We start from the raw sequence: 20646 nt of genomic DNA, 5'->3' as shown, positions 1-20646 counted from the left end.
CTTTACATGAGTAAGGAAAACAATAAAGTGAAGGGTTCTTAAACACCAGGTCCTCATGCTCTCAGCCTGTGAGGCCCAGCACCGTCTCACGGTAGCTGCAGTCACATCTACTCCTCCCTGGAACCAAGGTTCCACTCACTGTATTTTCATATGATGACTTAGCAACTTCTTGAAGAAAGAGAGAGAACCTTCAGCTGAGACTCTGTCTCACTTGAGTATGGGTCAATTCACACTAGTACCCTGACTTACCACAGGCTGTCCCGGGGTAGGGGGCTTATCTTCTCCATCACTCCCTGAAGATATGTCATCGGCACCTCCAAACAGATCCATGGTTCCATTATTGTCTTCAGTGCAAAAGGAAAGATGCAGAGTGTTAATACTTGGTCTTCACTTTAACATCCCTAAGAGTTCTGGGCCAGCATCACAAAATGGCGGAAACCTAAGTCTATAGCATGTGTGTGGAGAGAGACAGGCATTGTGGCATGTGTGTGCAGAGAGACAGGCACTGAGGCACGTGTGTGCAGAGAGACAGGCACTGTGGCACGTGTGTGCAGAGAGACAGGCACTGAGGCACGCGTGTGCAGAGAGACAGGCACTGTGGCACATGTGTGCAGGGACAGGCACTGAGGCACGTGTGTGCAGAGAGACAGGCACTGAGGCACGTGTGTGCAGAGAGACAGGCACTGAGGCACGTGTGTGCAGAGAGACAGGCACTGAGGCACGTGTGTGCAGAGAGACAGGCACTGTGGCACGTGTGTGCAGAGAGACAGGCACTGAGGCACGCGTGTGCAGAGAGACAGGCACTGAGGCACGCGTGTGCAGAGAGACAGGCACTGTGGCACGTGTGTGCAGGGACAGGCACCGAGGCACGTGTGTGCAGAGACAGGCACTGTGGCACGTGTGTGCAGAGAGACAGGCACTGTGGCACGTGTGTGCAGGGACAGGCACCGAGGCACGTGTGTTTAGGAGTCAGTTGTTTCTTCCAGGCTAAATCTTCGTATTTGGGCTAACACATTCTATGTCAGAGTTAGATGTCTGTGTCTAGCCAGGCCCCACCCTCATAGGCAGAACATCACTGAGGTACCCATCAAAGCAGCAAGCAAAGAGAAAACCAGAAGTGGTTAGAGCGCCAGCGTCTGTTTAAAATTGTAATTACAACAGTTAGAACGACTGGTAAAGACATAGTCTAGGATACACTATGAGACTGAGTTACAAAGATGTGGCAAGGGACAAAAAAAAATCACTGGACAGCAAGGCAGAGGTGAGCAGAGTACTGAAGTTCTTTACACAGTAAAACAGAAACATGCCTGTGCCTTCCCCTCCCTCAGTATTCCCTTCTTAGCTCATATCACCACCCAACTACTGTACATGTGAGGTTTACTTGTCTCCCCAGTCTAGGCACCAGGTGGCAAGTTCTACAAAGGAGACGATTTTCAATCATGGCCATACTCCCAGTGCCTACAACAGTCACAGTATATAGTACAGCCTCAAAACACACTGGTGACCGAAACAAAACAGTAGACACCACCTACCAATCCTAACACCTCTGTCTGCATCACCCTATTTTATATCTAGTAAGAAGTCTGACCAACCAAACACAGCAGGTCATCCGTTTCCCAAGCGCACTCCTGAAACTCCTGAGCAGATATTTAAGTAAACCTTGCTTATCTTGCTTGCTATCTTGTCTGCCTTAAGGAAACCCCTCGAAGCTTTGGAGCACTGCCTAGTACCATGCAGGGTCGTACAGCTGCGCATCCCCAAGCGTCTATCACAGCTCTGTCTGCTCTGACTTTCACACTGACATCTTCACTGCGTGGCCATCTGCCATTTGCAAACAGAACAGAGATGAACATGGACATCCACCTTTACAACAACCTTAACCTGCACTTACATGAATGAACTCTTCTTGTAACCCAGTCAAAGCTCATGCCTTCATCTAATATTAAACTGTTAAAGTCTGAGAACAGTAAGGTCAGTCCAGTACTCTCCTTACTCGGGCTGAAGAACACACTGTCACTTCCAAACAGTACAGAGGCTCAGCCCCCACCTTGATAAATTCACTCAAACTGTAAACAAAGAAGCAGGTTCACACAGTCTTCTGTGAGTCATGCAGTCCCAAGCTCTAGGAGTTTAAAAAGGTTTAAAAGCAGAGTCAGGAACTACTCGTGGGTACCAAAGAAATAGAAGGGCTACCTTTGGGCACCTCAGTGTCGCTATCCGCTTCCGAATCAGATGGAATTGCATTCTTGCGCTTCATTCGTAAAACTTCATCTTCACTATCACTGCCTCTTGCAGATTCTAAAAGAGCAGTATTAGAAGTTGTACATAATCACGTCCAAGCTTTACAGAGAAACTGCAACATTCATGCAAAGTAGTCCAGTTCAGCAACAAATAGAAAAGGACGACACATGTAACAATTTGTATCGATATAAAATATATTAGGCTAAGTCAAAGAAGAAAACCTCGCCTGGCAGAGACAGTGCCTGTAGTCCTACAACTGATGAGGCCGAGGCACAAGGAGACAAAAGCATGGTGACAGAACAGATCAGAAGGTGATGAGGTTAGGTACAGGCAAGGGGCGTGGCTATAAAATGTGTCTCATAACATGTTGTCCTGTATCATGATGGTGGTAGCTGCATAAATCTATAAACATGTCAACACTAATTAAACTGCACACAAACCTAAGGGTGGAGGTGTAGCTCAGTCAGTCATAGAGTGTGTCCAGCATGGCCAAGGCCCTGGGTTCAGCCCATCACAGAAAAAAGATTAAAAAGTTGGTTATGGTGGTGCATGCCTGTAATGCTAGCAGTTCAGAAGCAGAGGCAGAAGGAGGGCCGCAAAATCAGGGTTAGCCTGGGCTATGCAATAAATTCCAGGTTGACCAGAGATATACAGAGACCCTGTCTCCAAAACCAATAATACAAAGTCAACCTTATAACTCTCTCTCTCTCTCTCTCTCAATTTTTTTTTTTTTTTTTATTTTTTAAGACAGGGTTGGTAAAGATTTTGTATCCTGGCTGGAACTTATTATATAGACCAGACTGGCCTTGAATTCATAGAGATCTACTTGCCTCCACCTCCCAAATTCTGGGCCATGTATTAATTTTAAAAAATAGCTGAACCGTGACCAGGGGGTTAGGAGTCCACAACTAGCCTACACTAAACTACAAGATCCTGTCTCCAATAAATTTGTTTTAAAAGAACCTGGTTTTCTAAAAGCAGAAATTTTGCACAGAGATGAGAAAACCAGTATTGAAACTTATGATTAAATTATACAGATACATTATAGAAAGAAGGTAAAATTGTGAGAGATAAATCTATGACTATTTTCTAGATGGTATAATTATTTCCCTTAAAAATTTCATGAAGGGGGCTGGAGAGATGGCTCAGTGGTTAAGAGCATTGCCTGCTCTTCCAAAGGTCCTGAGTTCAATTCCCAGTAACCACATGGTGGCTCACAACCATCTGTAATGAGGTCTGGTGCCCTCTTCTGGCCTTCAGACATACACACAGTCAGAATATTGTATACATAATAAATAAATAAATAAACATAAAAAAAATTTCATGAAGAAGGATGCATGGCGTCAATCCCAGTACTCGGAAGGCAGAGGCAGACAGATCTCTGTAAGTTCGAGGTCAGCCTAGTCTACAAAGCAAGTTCTAGGACAGCCAGGGCTGTTACAGAGCATATCCTTTCTACAAAAAACAAAACAAAACAAAACAATTCATGGAGAATGACTATGGTGGCGCATGCCTGGAATACTAGCACCTGAGAGCTGGAGGCAATCTGGGCCTATGAGACCCTATACCAAACACAAACAAGACAGAGCAAAAAAGCAGATTCTCTCTGACCTGTTCTTGAATTAATTTGCCAGCACTGTATGAGGCTTAAACATTCTGATAACCTCACAGAGAATCTTATTCTGAACTAGTTACTAAATACTTATGGAGCCCTAAGCACAGTCTATGCAGATTTAAACCCATATTGGGAAACATCCTGTCCTTAAAGTCAAAATGTGTTTCTGAATGTTCCTCATAAGATATTACAGGAACAATTCTCTCTTTGTACTTAAGCTTTCCAAGACTGAACCAAACTAATACAACATGACCAATCACCTACAGAAATGAAGTAATCCATATATACTACTCTAGAAAGATTTAACCTAAGTGGGGTGACTTATATAATACAAAGAATTCAATCTCTAAAATATTTTCATATCCTATATGAAGAATGTGTTGATTTGAGCTGAGCAATCTAACTGACAATTGTAAAGGGGGGGGACCCAGAGACAAAAATCAGGCTGTATGGTTGCTGTGCCCTACTGTCCTTTGACCTCCACCCCCTCGCTATGGCACATGTATGCATAAGCACAACCATTATTAAATGGTTAAATTTTTATTAAAATTTAATTTTCATTATTAAATTCTGAGGTGGAACACGGCACCCATATCTCAGTACTACTATGCGGATAGTTCAATGATGCCATCATTTACTGCAGGCAAAGCTGTCACATGTGCTTGTTAATTACTCAGGAAAATGGAACCAACTAAGTTCATTTAGCTTCTCTAAGACTATGCTCTTTAATATTTTTCTCTACCTAGTCAGTTTATGAATGGAAGGGAAAGACAGTGAAAACAAACAGGGAAATTTAGAAGAACGCAGAGAGAGTGTGGGTGTGAGAGAGTTTTAAAAGGTGAAAATAAAAGGATAGAAGAGGAGAAAACAAAAATGAAAAACAGCATACTAAAGATGGGAATAAAGGAAATGGGAAGATGGCTCAGTGGTTAACAGCACCAGCTGCTCCTCCAAAGGACCCAGGTTCAATTCCCAGCAACAATGTGGTGGCACACAATCTGCTCTAACTTCAGTTCCAGGGGACCTAACACCCCCTTCTGGCCTCCATGGGCACCGCACGCACGTGGTGCATGCAGGGAACACAGCCATCTGCATAAAGTATGATACAAAAAAAAAAAAAAAGAAATCTTTAGAAATAAACAAGAAGGCAGCAAGGCTGCACCCAGATGTTTCTGAGTCGCACCTTCCCATGAATCTTTACCTGACTTCTGGTCCTGCTCCTCCTCGTCATCTGAATGCCTTCGATCTTCATCTGAGACCTGTGGCCTTTCGTCATCAGAGTTTTGCATTTTCTCCTCATCGGACACCTGTGGCCGGTCCTCATCGTCCGAATTCTGCTTCTCATCATCATTATCAGAAGCTGCAGGATGCTCGTCATCAGAATTCCCCTTTTCCTCCTCAGACAGCTGCTGTCTGTCATCGTCAGAGAGCTGGGCCCGGTCCTCATCGTCCGTGTTCTGCATCTTCTCCTCGTCATCGTCGGAGTTCTGGAGCTTGTCCTCGTCAGAGCCTTGCTCCCGCTCCTCGTCGTCGGAGTTCTGCATCTTTTCGTCGTCGGACGGGTCACTCTTGTCCTCCCTGTCCCACTTCTCGTCGTCTGACTGTGCTTTCTCAGAGCCTTCTGCTTCTGAGTGGTGGCTGCCCTCATCTGATCTGTGACCCTCATCATCCTCATCGTTGTGGGCCTCAGAGCCACTGTGCTGCTCTCCGTCGGAGGGCTCATTATCCTCATGGTCAGATCGCTCGGACGCCTCTGACCTGTTGTCCGACCGTTCAGAGTGATTGTCGCTGCCACTGTGATGAGAGGCTCCCTCCTCCTCGCTGTCATCGCCGAACAGTTCCTTGTTACTGGGCTGTCCCGAGTCACCTCTCTCATCCTGGTCGCTCTCGCTGCCGGAAGCATTACTGCCAGAGGCACCGTTCTCCTGATCAAAGTCTGAGTCAGACCCGGAATCAGAATCTGGGGGATAGTGCAAACACAAGGTAATGTTAGCAAAGAACTCTAAAAGTCCACCTCAACTTGATAAACGGCAAACACGAACTGGCAAAAGTGTTGGAGTCAACTTTCTCAATGTTTCAGAGGCAAAGAAGTTTCAAGAACCAGGAGAATGTTCAGTTAAGAAAAATTAGCAAACTCACAGTAATCAAGCACAGTGGCCCACACCTACAATCAACTCAAGAGGCTGAGGCAAAGGGATCAACTCAAATTCGAGGCTAGCCCGAGCTACACAGTTAAGTTCTAGGCTAACCTAGGCTATAGCATGAGACCCTGTTTGAAAAACCTGAAATAAAATAAATAAATAAATAATGTAGAACTCTTCATGTTTTACCTTACCCGGCCCCATCCTTCACTGCCTAGCTCACCCATACAAAGAAGTACACAGTCCTACATTTCTGGTACAGGTACCATTACTTAGAACCTGTAATGCAGCAGGAGGAGAAAAGAAGAAAACTAAACAGCGCTTAAAAGCATAAGTATAGAAAAAACTGTACAAGGTGCCATCAGAGGTGTGGACAAAAATCACAGCTAAAGAAACAATGACCCGAATATGATGAGTCCACACATTCAAGAAGTTTAATGAATGTCAATGCCACACAGGAACAACCTAAAGGGATCCACACATAAACATATCATCAGGTTATCAGAGAATCTTGAAAACAGCAAGATTGTCTCATAAAAGGGATCCTCTATAAGGATGACAGCTGATTTTTCATCAAAAACTATAGAGCAAAAACAGGCATTCAAATGTGAAAAGAAAAAGACTGTCAAACAAAAAACACATTTTTTTTTTCCTTTTTGAGGTGCTGACAACAGGGCTGGCATGTGCTAGACAAGAACATGACCCCTAAGCATGATTCAGCCTGACCTAGACTTTCATAGCTTGCAACTATGCTTCAAAATTTTTTTAATAATTTAAAGGGCGGGCTGGGGAGATGGCTCAGCAGTTAAGAGCATTGCCTGCTCTTCCAAAGTTCCTGAGTTCAATTCCCAGCAACCACATGGTGGCTCACAACCATCTGTAATGAGTTCTGGTGCCCTCTTCAGGCATGCACGTAGACAGAATACTGTATACATAATAAATAAATAAATATTTAAAAAATTTAAAGTGCTTAATGAACCACAGATAAACTAGAAATTATTTTAAGATGAATGAAAATGAAAGTATTTTCTTAGGGGACAAAAGGAAAAGCTCAAAAGAAAATGTATAGCTACAACCACCTACATTAAAAGAAACAGCTCAAAGAAACATCCTACCTTTAAGGTATCAATATCTTAAGAGAGCAGAAAAAGAAAATAAAGCCTAGCCTAGGGCAGCGGTGGCACACACCTTTAATCCCAGCACTCAGGAGGCAGAGGCAGGCGGATCTTTGTGAGTTCAAGGTCAGCCTGGTCAACAGAGTGAGTTCTAGGACCATCAGGACTATGTAGAAAAACCCCGTCTCAAAAAACCAAAGAATGGAAAAACAGTGGAGATCAATAAAGCCAGAGGTTTGCGGGCTTGTTTATTTTTCCATCATATGGGTTCTTGTAGCCTTGGTTGGCCTGTAACCAGTATGTAGACCAGGCTGTCCTAAAATTGTGCCAATACTCTTGGCTTTCGAGTGTTAGGATTACATGGATGTACCATCACACCTGGCTAAAAGTTCATTCTTTAAAAGTATTATCAAAATTAAGCCTTTAGTCAGATTGTCCAAGAAAAAAAAAATACAAGATTCAAATTACTAAAGTCAGGAATGGAAGTGGTAATGTCATTATTGGCCTTATAGAATCAATGTTTATAAACCATAAATAATGCTAGTATCCTAAATACATTCCTTCTAAAGTCAAGAACAATATCTACTTTTGCAAATCCCATTCAGCATTATAAAGAAAGTGCTAACCAGAGCAAGTGAAATACACAGGTAAGAGAAAGAAACAGTACACTGTCTCTAATCACGATGGCATGGCTTCAGATGTAGAAAACCCTAAAGAAGCCACAAAAACTATTACAGCTAATGTATTAGCTGCAGGATAGCAACAAGACACAAAATCAACCTACACTAGAAATGAAAACCATAAAATAACGACTAGCTGGGGGTGGAGGTACACATATGTAACACCTAGCTGGGGTGGAGGTACACATATGTAACACCTAGCTGGGGATGGAGGTACACATATGTAACACCTAGCTGGGGGTGGAGGTACACATATGTAACACCTAGCTGGGGGTGGAGGTACACATATGTAACACCTAGCTGGGGATGGAGGTACACATATGTAACACCTAGCTGGGGGTGGAGGTACACATATGTAACACCAACACTCACTGAGGCAAGAGATTCAGGAATATAAATAAAGCCAACAAAGGCAACACACACAGAAGCTCGTGTGAAGAAAGAGAAAAAAGGAAGGGAAGGAGGCGGCTGGGAGTCAGGGTGGGGGGTGAGGGTGGCAAGGCAGACAAGCAGGCAGGCCTACCAAGTACTACTCTGTCACGTCCACTCCAACTTCAAGATCAAGAGTCATTGTCAAGGACAGCACACCAGACCCAGAAGTAAATCTGAGAGTGTCCGCTAACTTAGGTAAGATGGAAGAACACTGTAATGACCTTAGAAGTTTTCAAAATGGAAAGAAAGAAAAACAGCTTAGAATTGTAATCATCTCGATACACCACTTCCCTGTGCCTTGTGTTGCTATATGAAACCACTACAGGGTAGGATACATCTCACTAACCAATGCTTCTAGTCAACTATGCATCAAAAAAGAACTACGCTGGGGAGAGGGAACCTGTCTCCTCACGATTACATTCCCAACACCTGACAAAGTAACAGAAAATTATAGGGATCATTGTTTATTGGATGAATGAAATGAAAAACCTTATGGAAGTCATAGGAAGGGTTACATAGAACTGTGCCTCAAAGAGACAAGAATAAACAAAGAGGAAAAACTACTAGCAAAGTTGTGGGACGGGAGTTTATGCAGAAGTATTCGGGGCTGATCCTGACCAGAGCTCTCATGGCAGAATTCGGTTCTCTTCTCTGTACTTTCACCTACTGCTCTCTTCACTGTAGTAATTGCAAATAAACTGGAGTTGGCGAAAACCGGGGGGAGGGGCGAGGAAAAAGACATTTATGCAGGCTCCTCTGGGCCTGGAGGGCTGCAAGAATTCTGAGGTTGGTCTCGGATCTTTCCTCATTCCAAATCACTTCTATTCATATGTCAAATTCAAATATTCTTAGCCCCGTGCTAGGAAAAACCACCATGCACCATACAACCCATTCATTCTTCACCAAATCTGTCACTTCTCTCCAACACCCCACAAGCTCCCCCATTCTTACATCACAGACAAGGAAAGGAGTTTTCTGAATGGGCTCTCCAAGGACACTCATCTCTTGGGGCGCAGTCCTTTGGCACAGCTCCATCTTGGTCCCGATCCCACCCCCAGACCCTTCACGAGCATCTGCAGTCCCCCCCATCAGCTCACTGTCTCACTCGGGAGGGCGTTATCGGGCCCGATGAACAGTGAACTTAGACGCCGCCACCCCTCCTCCGGCCAGGTGTGCACAGCGGGACACAGACCACCCGTCCCCGGACAGCTCCCCCCACCCGCCACCCCACGAGCCCAGGCTGGTCCCTGGCCCTCGAGGCGCAGACTCCGCGCTCGTCTCCTGGGAGAGGCTGGCACCGCCGGGCATGCAGGGGGCGCTGGGCAAGAGCGTGGGAGCACCACGGTGCCCGGCGGCGCGCCTCCGGCCGGAAAGCAACCCGACACTCCGTGCGCCCATCCGCGGAGCCCGCCCGCCCGCTCGCCGCACCTTTGCGCTCCGCCTCGCTCTCCGCTTCGCTCCCGAAGAGATCCTCCATGTCCGCCATGGCAGCTCGGTCCGCGGCCTTGGCCTGGCCGACTCGAGCCTGCTTTACGGCCGGGGCCCAGCGAACACGACAGTGTCGTAAAGTTCGGCACAAAAGCCTTCTTTGCTTCTGTGACCTAGTTTCCGCGTGCGCTCGGCGGGCTCCGCCCCCGGAGAGTTTGAGCTAGCCCGCCGCCTCGCAGAGTTTGGGGTGCGGAGCCGACTGGTTTAGGACCTGTCAGCTGCGGCAGGCTTCAGTTTCCTGGAAACCTCACGCCTTTAATCCCTGCGCTGCGTAGGCAGACGTAGGTGATCTCTGTGAGTACCAGGCCAGCTCGGTCTACATAACGAGTTCTCGCTAGCCAGGGGTACATAGGGAGACCCTGTCGCAAAAAATAAGACGGTGAGAATTCTAGCCAGACGTGGTGGTGCACCCCAGTAGTCCAGCACTCCAGAGGCCGAATCAGAAACCCAAATTCATCCTCAGCTATCTAGTAAATTCAAGAGCAGCAGCGTAGGATCCTTGAGGACCCCCGCCTCTTAAAAAAAGAAAGGAAGGAAGGAAGGAGGGAGGGAGGAAAGAAGGAAGGAAAGAAGGAAGGAAGGAAGGGAAGGAAGGAAGGAAGGGGAAAGAAAAAAGAAAAAAAAACTGGAAGGGTAGCTTGGCGGTGAAGTTCTGAAACCCCAGCACCTACTTAAACTCAGGTATGGCTCTGACAACTGTAATCCCAGCACAGAATCCACAAGCTCTGGGCTCAATAAAGAATCCTGTCTTTAAATATAAGGTGCAAAGCCAGGTGATGGTGGTGCACGACTTTAATCCAAGCACTTGGGAGGAAGAGGTAGGCAGATCTCTGAGGTAGAGGCCAGCTATGGAGTGATCAGGGCTATACAGATAGACCACCTCGAAAAACCAAGGTCAGGAGGATAGGGAGGGGAAATGCCTTTTTAAGATTCCTTGTTTTGCATGTGTGCCTGCTTGTCTCTACTCGTACCGCTTACATGCAGGTACTAGCAGAAGCCAGAAGAGGGCATCCGATCCCCTGCAGTACTAGCAGAAGCCAGAAGAGGGCATCATATCCCCTGGAACTGGAGTTACAGGCACTTGTGAGCTACGTGGTATGGATGCTAGGAACCAACCCCATACCCTCACAGTCTAGTACATGTTCTTAACTGCTGAGCCATCTCTCCGGTTTTATTATCGCCGTTTTATACCCTCTGGTTTTTGTATAAAATGTCCTCTAAATTTAAAGTCAAATTTAGAATGATAACAAATGCCAGTGGTGCTTAATTAGCTCTAGGTGCAAAGATTTTATTTTGTTCTGTTTTTTAGATTTTTCTACAATGGAAATATATTAGAGTAAGCCAGGAAATTTTTATCTAGTAGGACAGACTGTGTTATGTTTTCCCTATTAATTTGGCATGCTGGAGAGGGTTTTGTTTTGTCAATTTGACGTAAGCTAGAGTCATCTGGAAAGAGGGAATCTCAAATGAGAATAGACGTCTATCAGACTGGCCTGTCGGCAGGTCTGTGAGGCATTTTCTTGGTCCGTGATTGATGTGGGCCCCGTGTGCTATGGGCAGCACCACCTCTGGACAGGTGGTTCATATAAGCAATCAAGCTGAGCAAGCCAGTGAGCAGCATTTCTCTGTGGCTCTGTGTGGTGCCTGCCTTGAGTTCCCGCGCTGATTCCCCTTCATGACGTAATGTAAACTGTAAGGCGAAATAAACTCTTTCCTTCCCAAGCTGCTTTTAGTCAGTGTTTTACCACAGCAATAGAAAGTAAAGTAGGGCATTTGGCATGAAGGATTCTGGGGATTGTTTTTATAATCATAGTAGAAAATGCATAATATAGTATAAACTGAGAGTCACATTAGTTAGTTGCCTCATATAACACTCTCCTCTCTCTCTCTCTCACTCTCTCTCTCTGTACATACTTGGCATTATCAAACCTATTTAGAAGGGAAGCTAATTTCCATATGGAGGAGTTTTCTGGGTATCTAGAAATAGACACCACTTCCCAAAATTAAACCTGACCTGTTTTCCAAAATAATGGCAAGTATTTTATCCTTAACCTCCATGCCTGCTCATTGCCATGTATCAGCTGGATTTTTAGGAGATTTGATTGTCGACTTCAAAGCCCTATTAGTTCCCTATGTAAATGAGAGTTTGGGCAAGGAAAGATGAATGTTGAAAAGGGTTGGGTACACTTCCTATGAAAATGTGTATTTATGTGGAGAAAAGAGAAAAAAGCAAACAAGCCACAGCAAGCAGAAGAAAGTTATTAAATCCTAAAGCATTTCTTAGAGAAAGAAAGGTGGACCTTTTGTTTGTTGGGACCTTTCCCCTCCAACGCAGAGGGGCTTGGGAGAAGGCTGGGTTTAGTTGCTTCCTGCCTGTTGAGGGTTACCAGGGAACTGTGTCCTGGAAAGACCTCGCCAGCAAGCAGGATGAGGTCAGCTGCTGCACTAGCAAAGGGAGGAGACAGGAGAGGGAAGGAACAGGCAGAGGAGGCGGGGCCTGCTAGGAGGAGAGTGACAGCTGTAAGGATACCACGAAGACAGTGCCAAGTACCCGGAAGGAGAGACCGGGACAGCAGAGACGACAAATGAGGACATAATAGAACATCTTTAAAAGCCCTAATAAATTAGTGGGGAGGATCTGGAGACAGAAGTGGAGAACACTACCCAACTTCTGAAACAGAGGAGACTGTCAGGGACCCCCACTCATCTGCAGTGTATATGCATGGTTTGTTCTTTTAAGGCAGTCTCATGTAGCCCAAGCAGGCTTTTCAGGGTGGGGAGAGTCGGGTTTGTGGTTTCTTGGAGACGAGTTTCTCTGGGTAGCCCTCGGTGTCCTAGTACTGGCTCTGTAGACCAGACTGGCCTCGAACTCAAGTTCTGTCTGCCAAGTGCTAGGACTAGAGGCATGCCCCACCACAGCCTAGCTCCAAGCAGGTTTTAAACTTCCTATATTTTTAAGGAAGGCCTTGAATCTGACCCTCCTGTTTTTACTTTTCAAGTGCTAGGAATGTGCACATCCGCACCAGTATGTCCATTTATGAAAAATGAAATAAAAAGAAACTACTAAAATAGATCCAGCTAGCTGGGCTTGGAGGTCCATGCCTTTAATCCTAGCACTCAGGAGGTGAGATAGGCGGATCCCTGAGTTCAAGAGCCAGCCTGGTTACAGAGCAAGTTCTGGGACTGCCAGGGCTACACAGAGAAACCCTATCTTGAAACATGAATAAAATAGACTTAGCTCAAAGACAAAACTGAAGCGTTCTCCTTATGGTGACACTGCTCAGATGAACTCTGTCTGGTGTGTTTACTTATTTAACTGGGTATTTTAGAATCCTGAGTAAGCACAGAGATGCCATCTCAGCAGAGGGTGGGAACTGGTGTGCCTGGCTGGCTGGCGCTGGATAGTCCCTCCCTCTCGAGGGAGTCACTAGGAGGAGACAGGCTTCAGGCCTCAATTACAAGAGTGCGGAGGTCTTAACAGAAATGTGGCAAAGGCCACAAGATGGTGATGGTGTGCTAAAGAGACCTGTCACCTGCAAAACGAGGACAGGAAGGGAAGGGCGGCCCCCTCCCACCCTTAGCCAGTTTTTCTTAAACTGTATGTTTCTGTGAGCTGTGGGGAAGCCTGAAGCAGAGCAAACTAAAGAAAGAGGCCCCTTGTGACCTCTGAAATTAAATGTAGCCGTGTTCACCCACTGTTTCTCATAGTTAAAAACACTATTTTTAAAACAAACACTTCAGAAATACATATTCAGCTGGATGCTGTGATGTTGAAGATGAGGTCTCACCCTGTTCCCCAGGCTGGCCCTGAACTCCTTGGTTCCAGGGATCATCTTGCCTTGCCTCTCAATATATAGGAGAGCAGTGAAGCTCTCTCTGTGTCTGGCAAAGTGATCGTTTCTGATTTTGTTCTTTTTTTGGTGTTTTTTGTTTGTTTTGTTTTATTTTTAAATAATCTCATCATATAGCCCTGCCTGACCTGAAACTCATTGTATCCCAAACTAGTCTTCAACTCCTGATCCTCCAGCCTCAACCTCCAAGAGCTGGGATTACAGGTGTGCACCACTACACCTGGCTGTTGATTCAGTTTAAAATAACAATGCTACATTTTTAGGAAAATGTTTTTTTTCTTGGGCACCAGAAAGTGGGAAATTTCCCCTAAAGAGTCCACTGAAGGTTTTCTTTCCTTTACTGTAATTTATTTCCTTACTCACCAGGAAATGACAGCTGGGGATAGTCCCCTTAATGGGTGTGACATTTTAGGTTGATTATGATTCATACTGATGTTCCGGTAAATTTGGCTTTCAAATATGGGAACATATGTGTTTGTATTGCTGCTGTATTGTGTGAGAATTGCCATGGAAGGTATTATACCACATGAGCTATATCTGCATGTACCTTTTATCTACTACTTAACATGGAAGTAAAATATGAGTAGATTATAATCTTGGGATTAAAATAGCAAGAAAAACTAAGCAAAGAGACACAGCACACAGATGATCCCACCAACACCATAAATCTTCTGTCTACCTGTGTTATTGGAAGTTATTTTTCACCAGGTGGTAGTGGTGCATGTCTTTAATCCCAGCACTGAAGAGGCAGAGGCAGGAGGATCTCTGTAAATTCAAGGACAGCCTGGTCTACAGAGTGAGTTCCAAGACAGCCAGAGTTACACAGAAAAACCTTGTCTCAAAAAAAGCTATTTTTCTAGACAGAAACAAGTACATTTTTTAAAATTTATTTTAATTGTACAAGTTTTTTAGTTACATGTATATGATAATATATATATATTCTCATTTCTGCAGCACAGAGACCATCACCTAGAAATTAATTTTGAGAGAAAAAATTGACAGATATGCAAATAAATAGCTAAAATGTTCACAGAAACTTTATTATAATCAGAAATTGAAACCAGCAAACAAAAACCATGGAGAATTGTCCAAGTAAGTTATAATGTAACTTAAGTAGGGTTACTTTGTAGCTCAATGGTAACTAGTATGTCTGAAGGTCTGGACTTGATCCCCAGCACCTCAAACACATCCATGGTAAATACACACACACCACAAACAATACATATACATACCATGCACACACATACTACAAACACACTTCACATACATTATATGATACATAATATATTGCATTATATTTTTAAATTTACTGCATGTTATTCTTTCTTTTTTGCCCCCAGAGACAAGTTTTGTCTGTCCTGGAACTTGCTCTGTAGACAAGGCTGGCCTCAAACTCACTGAGATCCAGCTGCCTCTGCCTCCTGAGTGCTGGGATTAAAGGCGTGTGCCACCACCACCCGGCCCATTTTTTGTGTCTATGTGTTTGTGCATGCTCATGTGGCACAGCACACATGTGTAGATGAGAGGAAAACTTTCAGGAGCCGTTTTCTACCGTGTATGTCCTAGAGAGCAAACTCAGGTCACTCGCTAGGCTTAGCATAGAGCGCACTCCTAGCTGAGCCGTGTCACCAGCCTCATAATTGTGACGTATGTGTGTATACACACGTTGACACAGGAAAATGTCCGGAAGGAAGCAAGCCAAATGTATGTGCAGTGATTGCTGAATGATAGGGACTCTGGGTGGTTTGGGTGCTTGGCTTTAATGGTCACTGTTTTCTCTGTCATTTGCACTTTCCTGTATCTCAAAGGTAAACATGGTCCAAGATGTTGAACAGTAGAAAAGATCTTTCTCATTCCTGACTTCAGCAGGTACTGCCCCATTTTATAGTGAATTTTACTTGGGTTTTTTTTTTGGGGGGGGGGGTGAGATAGGGTTTCTCTGTAGCTTTGGAGCCTGTCCTGTAACTCGCTCTGTAGACCAGGCTGGCCTCGAGCTCACAGAGATCCACCTGCTGGGATTAAAGGCATAGGCTACCAACACTCAGCCTACTTTTGTTTTTCTTCACTCTGTAGGCCAGGCTGGCCTTGAACTTGTATAGATTCTCCTACCTCGGCCTCTGACTGCTGGGGTAACAGACGCGAGTCACCACATAGAGCTTTTAATTAATTCTGCCGTGCTGGGGATTGAACCCAGGGCTGTTCACATGTCACTTGATAACTGAGCTACGCCCTCAGACCTTGACTTTAACTTTTAATTAATTATTGAATTTTAGTTCTAGGCATATGTATGTGCATGAGAGTATGCATGTAAGTTCAATGCCCACAGACTCCAGAAGAGGGCGTCCAATCCCTGGAGTCAGAGGTACAAGTGGCTGCAAGTAGGCTGGTGTGGGTTCTCGGAACTGAACTCAGGTCTTCTGTAAAAGCAGTAAGTACTCTTAACTGCTAAGACATCTCGCCACACTGTCTCCATCCTGTGTTTGTTCAGATTATTGTAAAAAACAAAACAAAACAAAACAACAACAACAATTCTCCTTTCTCTCCCTGCTTCTCCCTCCCCCTGGGTCTGCCCTGCTCCCATCCCCCAGCCCCATTCTCTTCTTCCCTCAGCACAGACCATTATGTGGTTAGAAAAGTGATTTTTCTAAAGCATGTGATCAGAATAAGATTAGGGAAATGTGTGCGTGTGCATGTGTGTGTGTGTATGTGTGTTCCAAAGATGAATTATCTTAAAATGTCCCGTTCTTCTCTATTCACAGCAGGTAGGGAAAGAAAGTGTGCAGCGTGCTGTCATTCCTGCAGTAATTGCCTTAACATAGCACTGTGTGTACAGGGCGGGGCAGGGGGCTGAAGAAGATACTTTGAATTGCTAGCAAAGCTTTTCTCTGTGTGCATGAGATTACAGAAGCTGTCTCGTGGTACAATGTTATGTTCCTGGAATGTTTTAAGTGAAACCCTGTGGTGCTTGGTGGTACACATCTCTCACCCCAACCACCCAGGAGGCGAGGGTAGGAGAATCCCTAGTTTCAGGCCAGCCTGGGGGACTCAGCAAGAATGTGCCTCAAAGTCAAAGAAGCTGGCAGTGTAGCTCAGTGGTGGAAAACTCTGCTAGTATACATGAGACCCTAGCTTCAATCTGTAGCACTGAACACAAAAGGAGAAAAAGAATCTAGGTTACTTGTACAACACAGAAATGAAAATGGGGAGGGGATTCAGGAAAGACTAGAAGATAAATTCTGAAGTCGTCTTTGTTCTAGCGTCTCCCAGTAAGGTCTGCTTGTTCAAGCCCACTGCACAGCCCAGGCGCCTCTCATAGATCTTCATTCTTCTTGATCACTGCAGCCCGTCCGTCCTGATGGTTCTGAGCTTCCACTTTATCACACACTGGCAATGAGCACTATCAAAACTGTTTTATACTTGCAGACACTTAAGGACAGGCTGTGCGCTGTTGCTTTGTGTCTGCCCTCTACAGTGCCTAAACATTCCAGGGCCACAGTAGATGATTGCTAAATGTGTGTTAGATTATCCTGAAATCCAGCGTCTAAGGAAACTGAAAAGAACATGGAAAGTTGTTTTCTTAGAGAAAACATATTATAAAGGATAAGATGGGGTTTTAAAAATACACCGGCTCAAAAAGGAAAGCAGCGAAGATAGAAACATTTCAGGGATAGGCCGCTGTTTTGTTTGCTTGTGCCTGACCACAGTTTGGTGGCTGAATTCAGCAGAAATGTAACCACTCACGGTGTAGGCTGGGAATTCAGTCTTACTGGTGGAAAACGGCTTCGGCAGAACTCAGGAGAACCTGTCCTTGTCTTGGTAGGCTTCTGATAGCAGTCAACACTCCCTGGCATTTGGCCACATGAGTAGACTCTCCATCTATGGTCCCATCGCCCTTTCCTCTGTAGTGTATCAGATCTCCCTTTGCCCTGTTCTCTAAGGGTATAGGCTGTTATATATACACTGTATATATGTGTCTGCGGCCCACCTCAAAACTCCTGACTTAACCACATATTCAGTACCGTTTCTCACTATGGGCGTCACATTCCAGATCACAAGGATAAGGATGTAGGAACTCAGCATGAAGCCTTTGTCTGTGTTGTAAGAATGTCTAGACTTGTTCTCCAGCTCTGCTTTCTCTTCTTTGTGAAGATTAAAATTCCTAAAATGGCTGACTCTAATAACTTGGTGATTAGGTCAGTCGGGACAAACAGACATTCAGAGCAGTATGACGGGACGTGAGGAAAACACCACAAGTCTGTATTTTCGGCTGCCGAGCACAGCTAGATCAGTAGCAGATGGTGTAGAGAGAACGGACACACTCAGAACTGAACCTGGTGAAGTCCCACTCTGCAGATCCATAGTATCCCACCATCCCAAGGATGCCAAGGAGGGGCGGGAACAGTAGAAGACTATAACCAAATGATTCTTCTTGCTCTAAATATAGTTAAGTGGAGAAAATGTCTGCCAGAGCAGCGCAGCCAGATTTTCCATAATGCCCTGCTTTGAAGCAGATTATGGGATTCCAGGCTAAGACCAGCACAAAGCAAGCAGCTCTCCTGCTGTCGTTATGTAATGCCTACCAGGAATGAGGATTGGGGCCATGCCGCTGCAGATGAAAATAGGGTTTTATGCAATAAGAAAGTAACGAATAATATATTCTGTGGGAAATGAAAATAGGTCAATATTTCATAGCTTTAAAAAGTTAGAATGGATTACCATCTGAGCATGAAAAAAAATTGACTTACATGGGCAAGTCTGAATTTGCAGTGTTGAGTGGGTTTTCCCCCTGTACTAACACAGCACATTGCATCCTGGGAGATAAAGGTAACCATTCTAACTTTCTTGCCCTTTAGGTGAGGAAAGTATCTTATCTTCTCTAAGGTAGAAAAATGAGGTCTTTAGCTAAAAATGTGTGCTGTTAAGAAATGTATATACTTTTCTTAGCCAGGTATGGTGGCATACCTTTAGTCCCAGCATTAAGGAGGCAGAAGTAGACAGATCTCTGTGTGTTTGAGGTCAGCCTGATCTATAGAGTTCTAGGATAGCCTGGAAGTCAACCCTATCTCAGAGAAAGAAATAAATCTATAAACTTTTTTGATGTTTCAATGTAACAAATAATGTCTAATTGCTACTTGCGCAAGGTCTCCTGGGAGTAAAACCGTGAGAAAGACACAGTGTCTGTCTCTGGGAAGGAGCATCAAACAGAAAGGACGTATATCACAGATGCCTAAATTCTCCCAGGTTGCAGAGTTGGAAAACTGGCAAGGCCTTGGATAGCACATGGGATGCCTTTAAGGATGCCAGGACTGTGGTCTTTGGAAGACAGGCCTGAGAGAAACTCTGCATGAAGAAGGCACAGATAGTATGGGGTGTACATGAGGAAAAGGGATCTTGGCCTGTATAGCTCTAGGTCATCTGAAATATGAAATATGAAATGCCCATGGGGGGAAATCTAGCTTACATTTCTGGGCAGGGCTGGCTCAGAAGATAAAATGAACTCGCCGCTAAGCCTGACTGAATCTGATCTCCAGAGGCCTATGGTAGAAGGAGTACACTAACTCCTGAATGCGGTCCTCTGACCTCCACGCCTATGCCATGACACGGACACCTCCCTCAGCAAGTAAATACAATTCTAAAAACTAAGAAAGAAATTTAGATGCAGGTGGGGTTCCAGGGTGGTTCTCAGCAGTTGAAGTATCTATCTATTGTGCAAGCATCGGGACCTGAGGTTGGCCCTCAGCTCTGACATACGTGGTCGTGCGCATATGTAACCCCAGAAACGGCTGACAGTGGACCCTGGAGACTCCTGGCCAGCCTAGTCAGTGAGAACCTGTCTAAAAAAGAAAGAAAGAAAAAGAAAAAAGAAGAAAAGTGGGGAAAAGAGGTGGAAACCAATAGAGGAAAATATTTGATATAGAAACATAGACCCCTGGCCCCCAGAGACACATGGGCACATTCACACACCACACACACACACATACATACACACACACACAAATAAAATCTAGAAAGATTAGCAAACATTCTAGTGGGAAACAGGAGAACAGAAAGGGGGAGGGCTCAAAGTGCTTAAAGCAGCTGCTCATGCCCCTCTCTGTTATCCCGAGGCATCTGCTGACAGAAATGGTGGGTGGGGTCAGCTGGTATCAATGCCCTGCATGAGCCATGGAGGTTCTGCTAGAAGAGTCTGTGGCATCATAAAGAGTGGGTGGAAGTGATATGGTGGCCTGTGATTGTAATTGCAGCACTTGGGAAACTGAGGCAGGAGGAACACGAAGAGTTGGAGGCTGGCCCAGGCTACATAACAAGACCCTGTCTCAAAAGAACAAAGACAAAAACTAATAGAACAGTTGGACAGGCAGCTTTGGCTCCCCTGGCAAATATAAATTTAACAGAGGTGATGACTAGTACATAGAGAGAAAATGGAGCTGAATCTCAAGATAATGTTTGTTGAGAGTGAACCTATGAAATGGGGATGTGGCTTAGTTGGTAGAGTGGTCCTGGGTTCGATCTCAGCACTGCATGAGCAAGGCATGAGCAAGGCACATTTGCAATCCTAGCACTCAAGAGGTAGAGACAAGATGATCACAAGTTCAGTTGTGACTCTAAACTGTGTAGCAAGTTGGAGGCCAGCCTGGGCTTCATGAGACTTTGTCCCAAAAATAAAAAGTAAAACTTAAAAAGTGATTAATGGCGTGTTGCTTCTTTTACTTTCCCCTCTGCCCCTCCCTTCCTTCCTACACAGGTGAAGCCATGTGCCGGCTGTCGTGGTTTGCATGTGTTTTCTCTCGGTGAAAGCTTGGTCCTCGGGAGGTGTGGAACCTTTAAGAGCTAGAGTTCAGGACACTTGTTAAATCATCAGAGGTGTTGCCCTTGGAAGGAACGGGGAGTTTGTTTTCAGGAAGATGCGCTGCTGTTATAAAACGGCCTCTCTGCTGCCTGGCTTCCCTCTGTGTTGTGCTCCTGCCACGATGCCATCTGGCGTGGTGTGATGTAGCTGAGGAGTTCCTCGCCAGAAACCATCTGATCTTAGAGGATCAGTCTCCAGAACAGCGAGTTAATTAAATGTCTTGTTTCTTCAAA

General features: G+C 45.0%; 1 protein-coding gene and 1 long non-coding RNA gene across 3 annotated transcripts in view; one reads left to right on the top strand and one right to left on the bottom strand.

Annotated features, from left to right (window-relative positions):
• The window catches only part of Leo1 (LEO1 component of Paf1/RNA polymerase II complex), a 25918-nt gene extending 16111 nt beyond the window's left edge, over positions 1-9807 (bottom strand). For both annotated transcript variants that reach the window (XM_048423532.3, XM_048423533.3), the window contains exons 1-4: positions 9653-9807; positions 5058-5816; positions 2194-2298; positions 250-344 (exon numbers count right to left, since the gene is read on the bottom strand). In XM_048423532.3, coding sequence (XP_048279489.2) covers positions 250-344; positions 2194-2298; positions 5058-5816; positions 9653-9710 — 1017 coding nt within the window. In that variant the 5' untranslated portion in view covers positions 9711-9807. The remainder of the gene's footprint in view (positions 1-249; positions 345-2193; positions 2299-5057; positions 5817-9652) is intronic.
• Positions 9784-20646, top strand: LOC146894602 (uncharacterized). The gene is made up of 2 exons (XR_015001793.2): positions 9784-10006; positions 20309-20646. It is a non-coding gene; the product is annotated as an uncharacterized LOC146894602 (long non-coding RNA).

Source organism: Myodes glareolus, chromosome 4 (assembly GCF_982192425.1).
Source record: "Myodes glareolus chromosome 4, mMyoGla1.1, whole genome shotgun sequence".
Taxonomy (NCBI): domain Eukaryota; kingdom Metazoa; phylum Chordata; class Mammalia; order Rodentia; family Cricetidae; genus Myodes; species Myodes glareolus.
The sequence above is the reverse complement of the archived record's forward strand: the minus strand, read 5'-3'. Positions and strand labels throughout refer to the sequence as shown.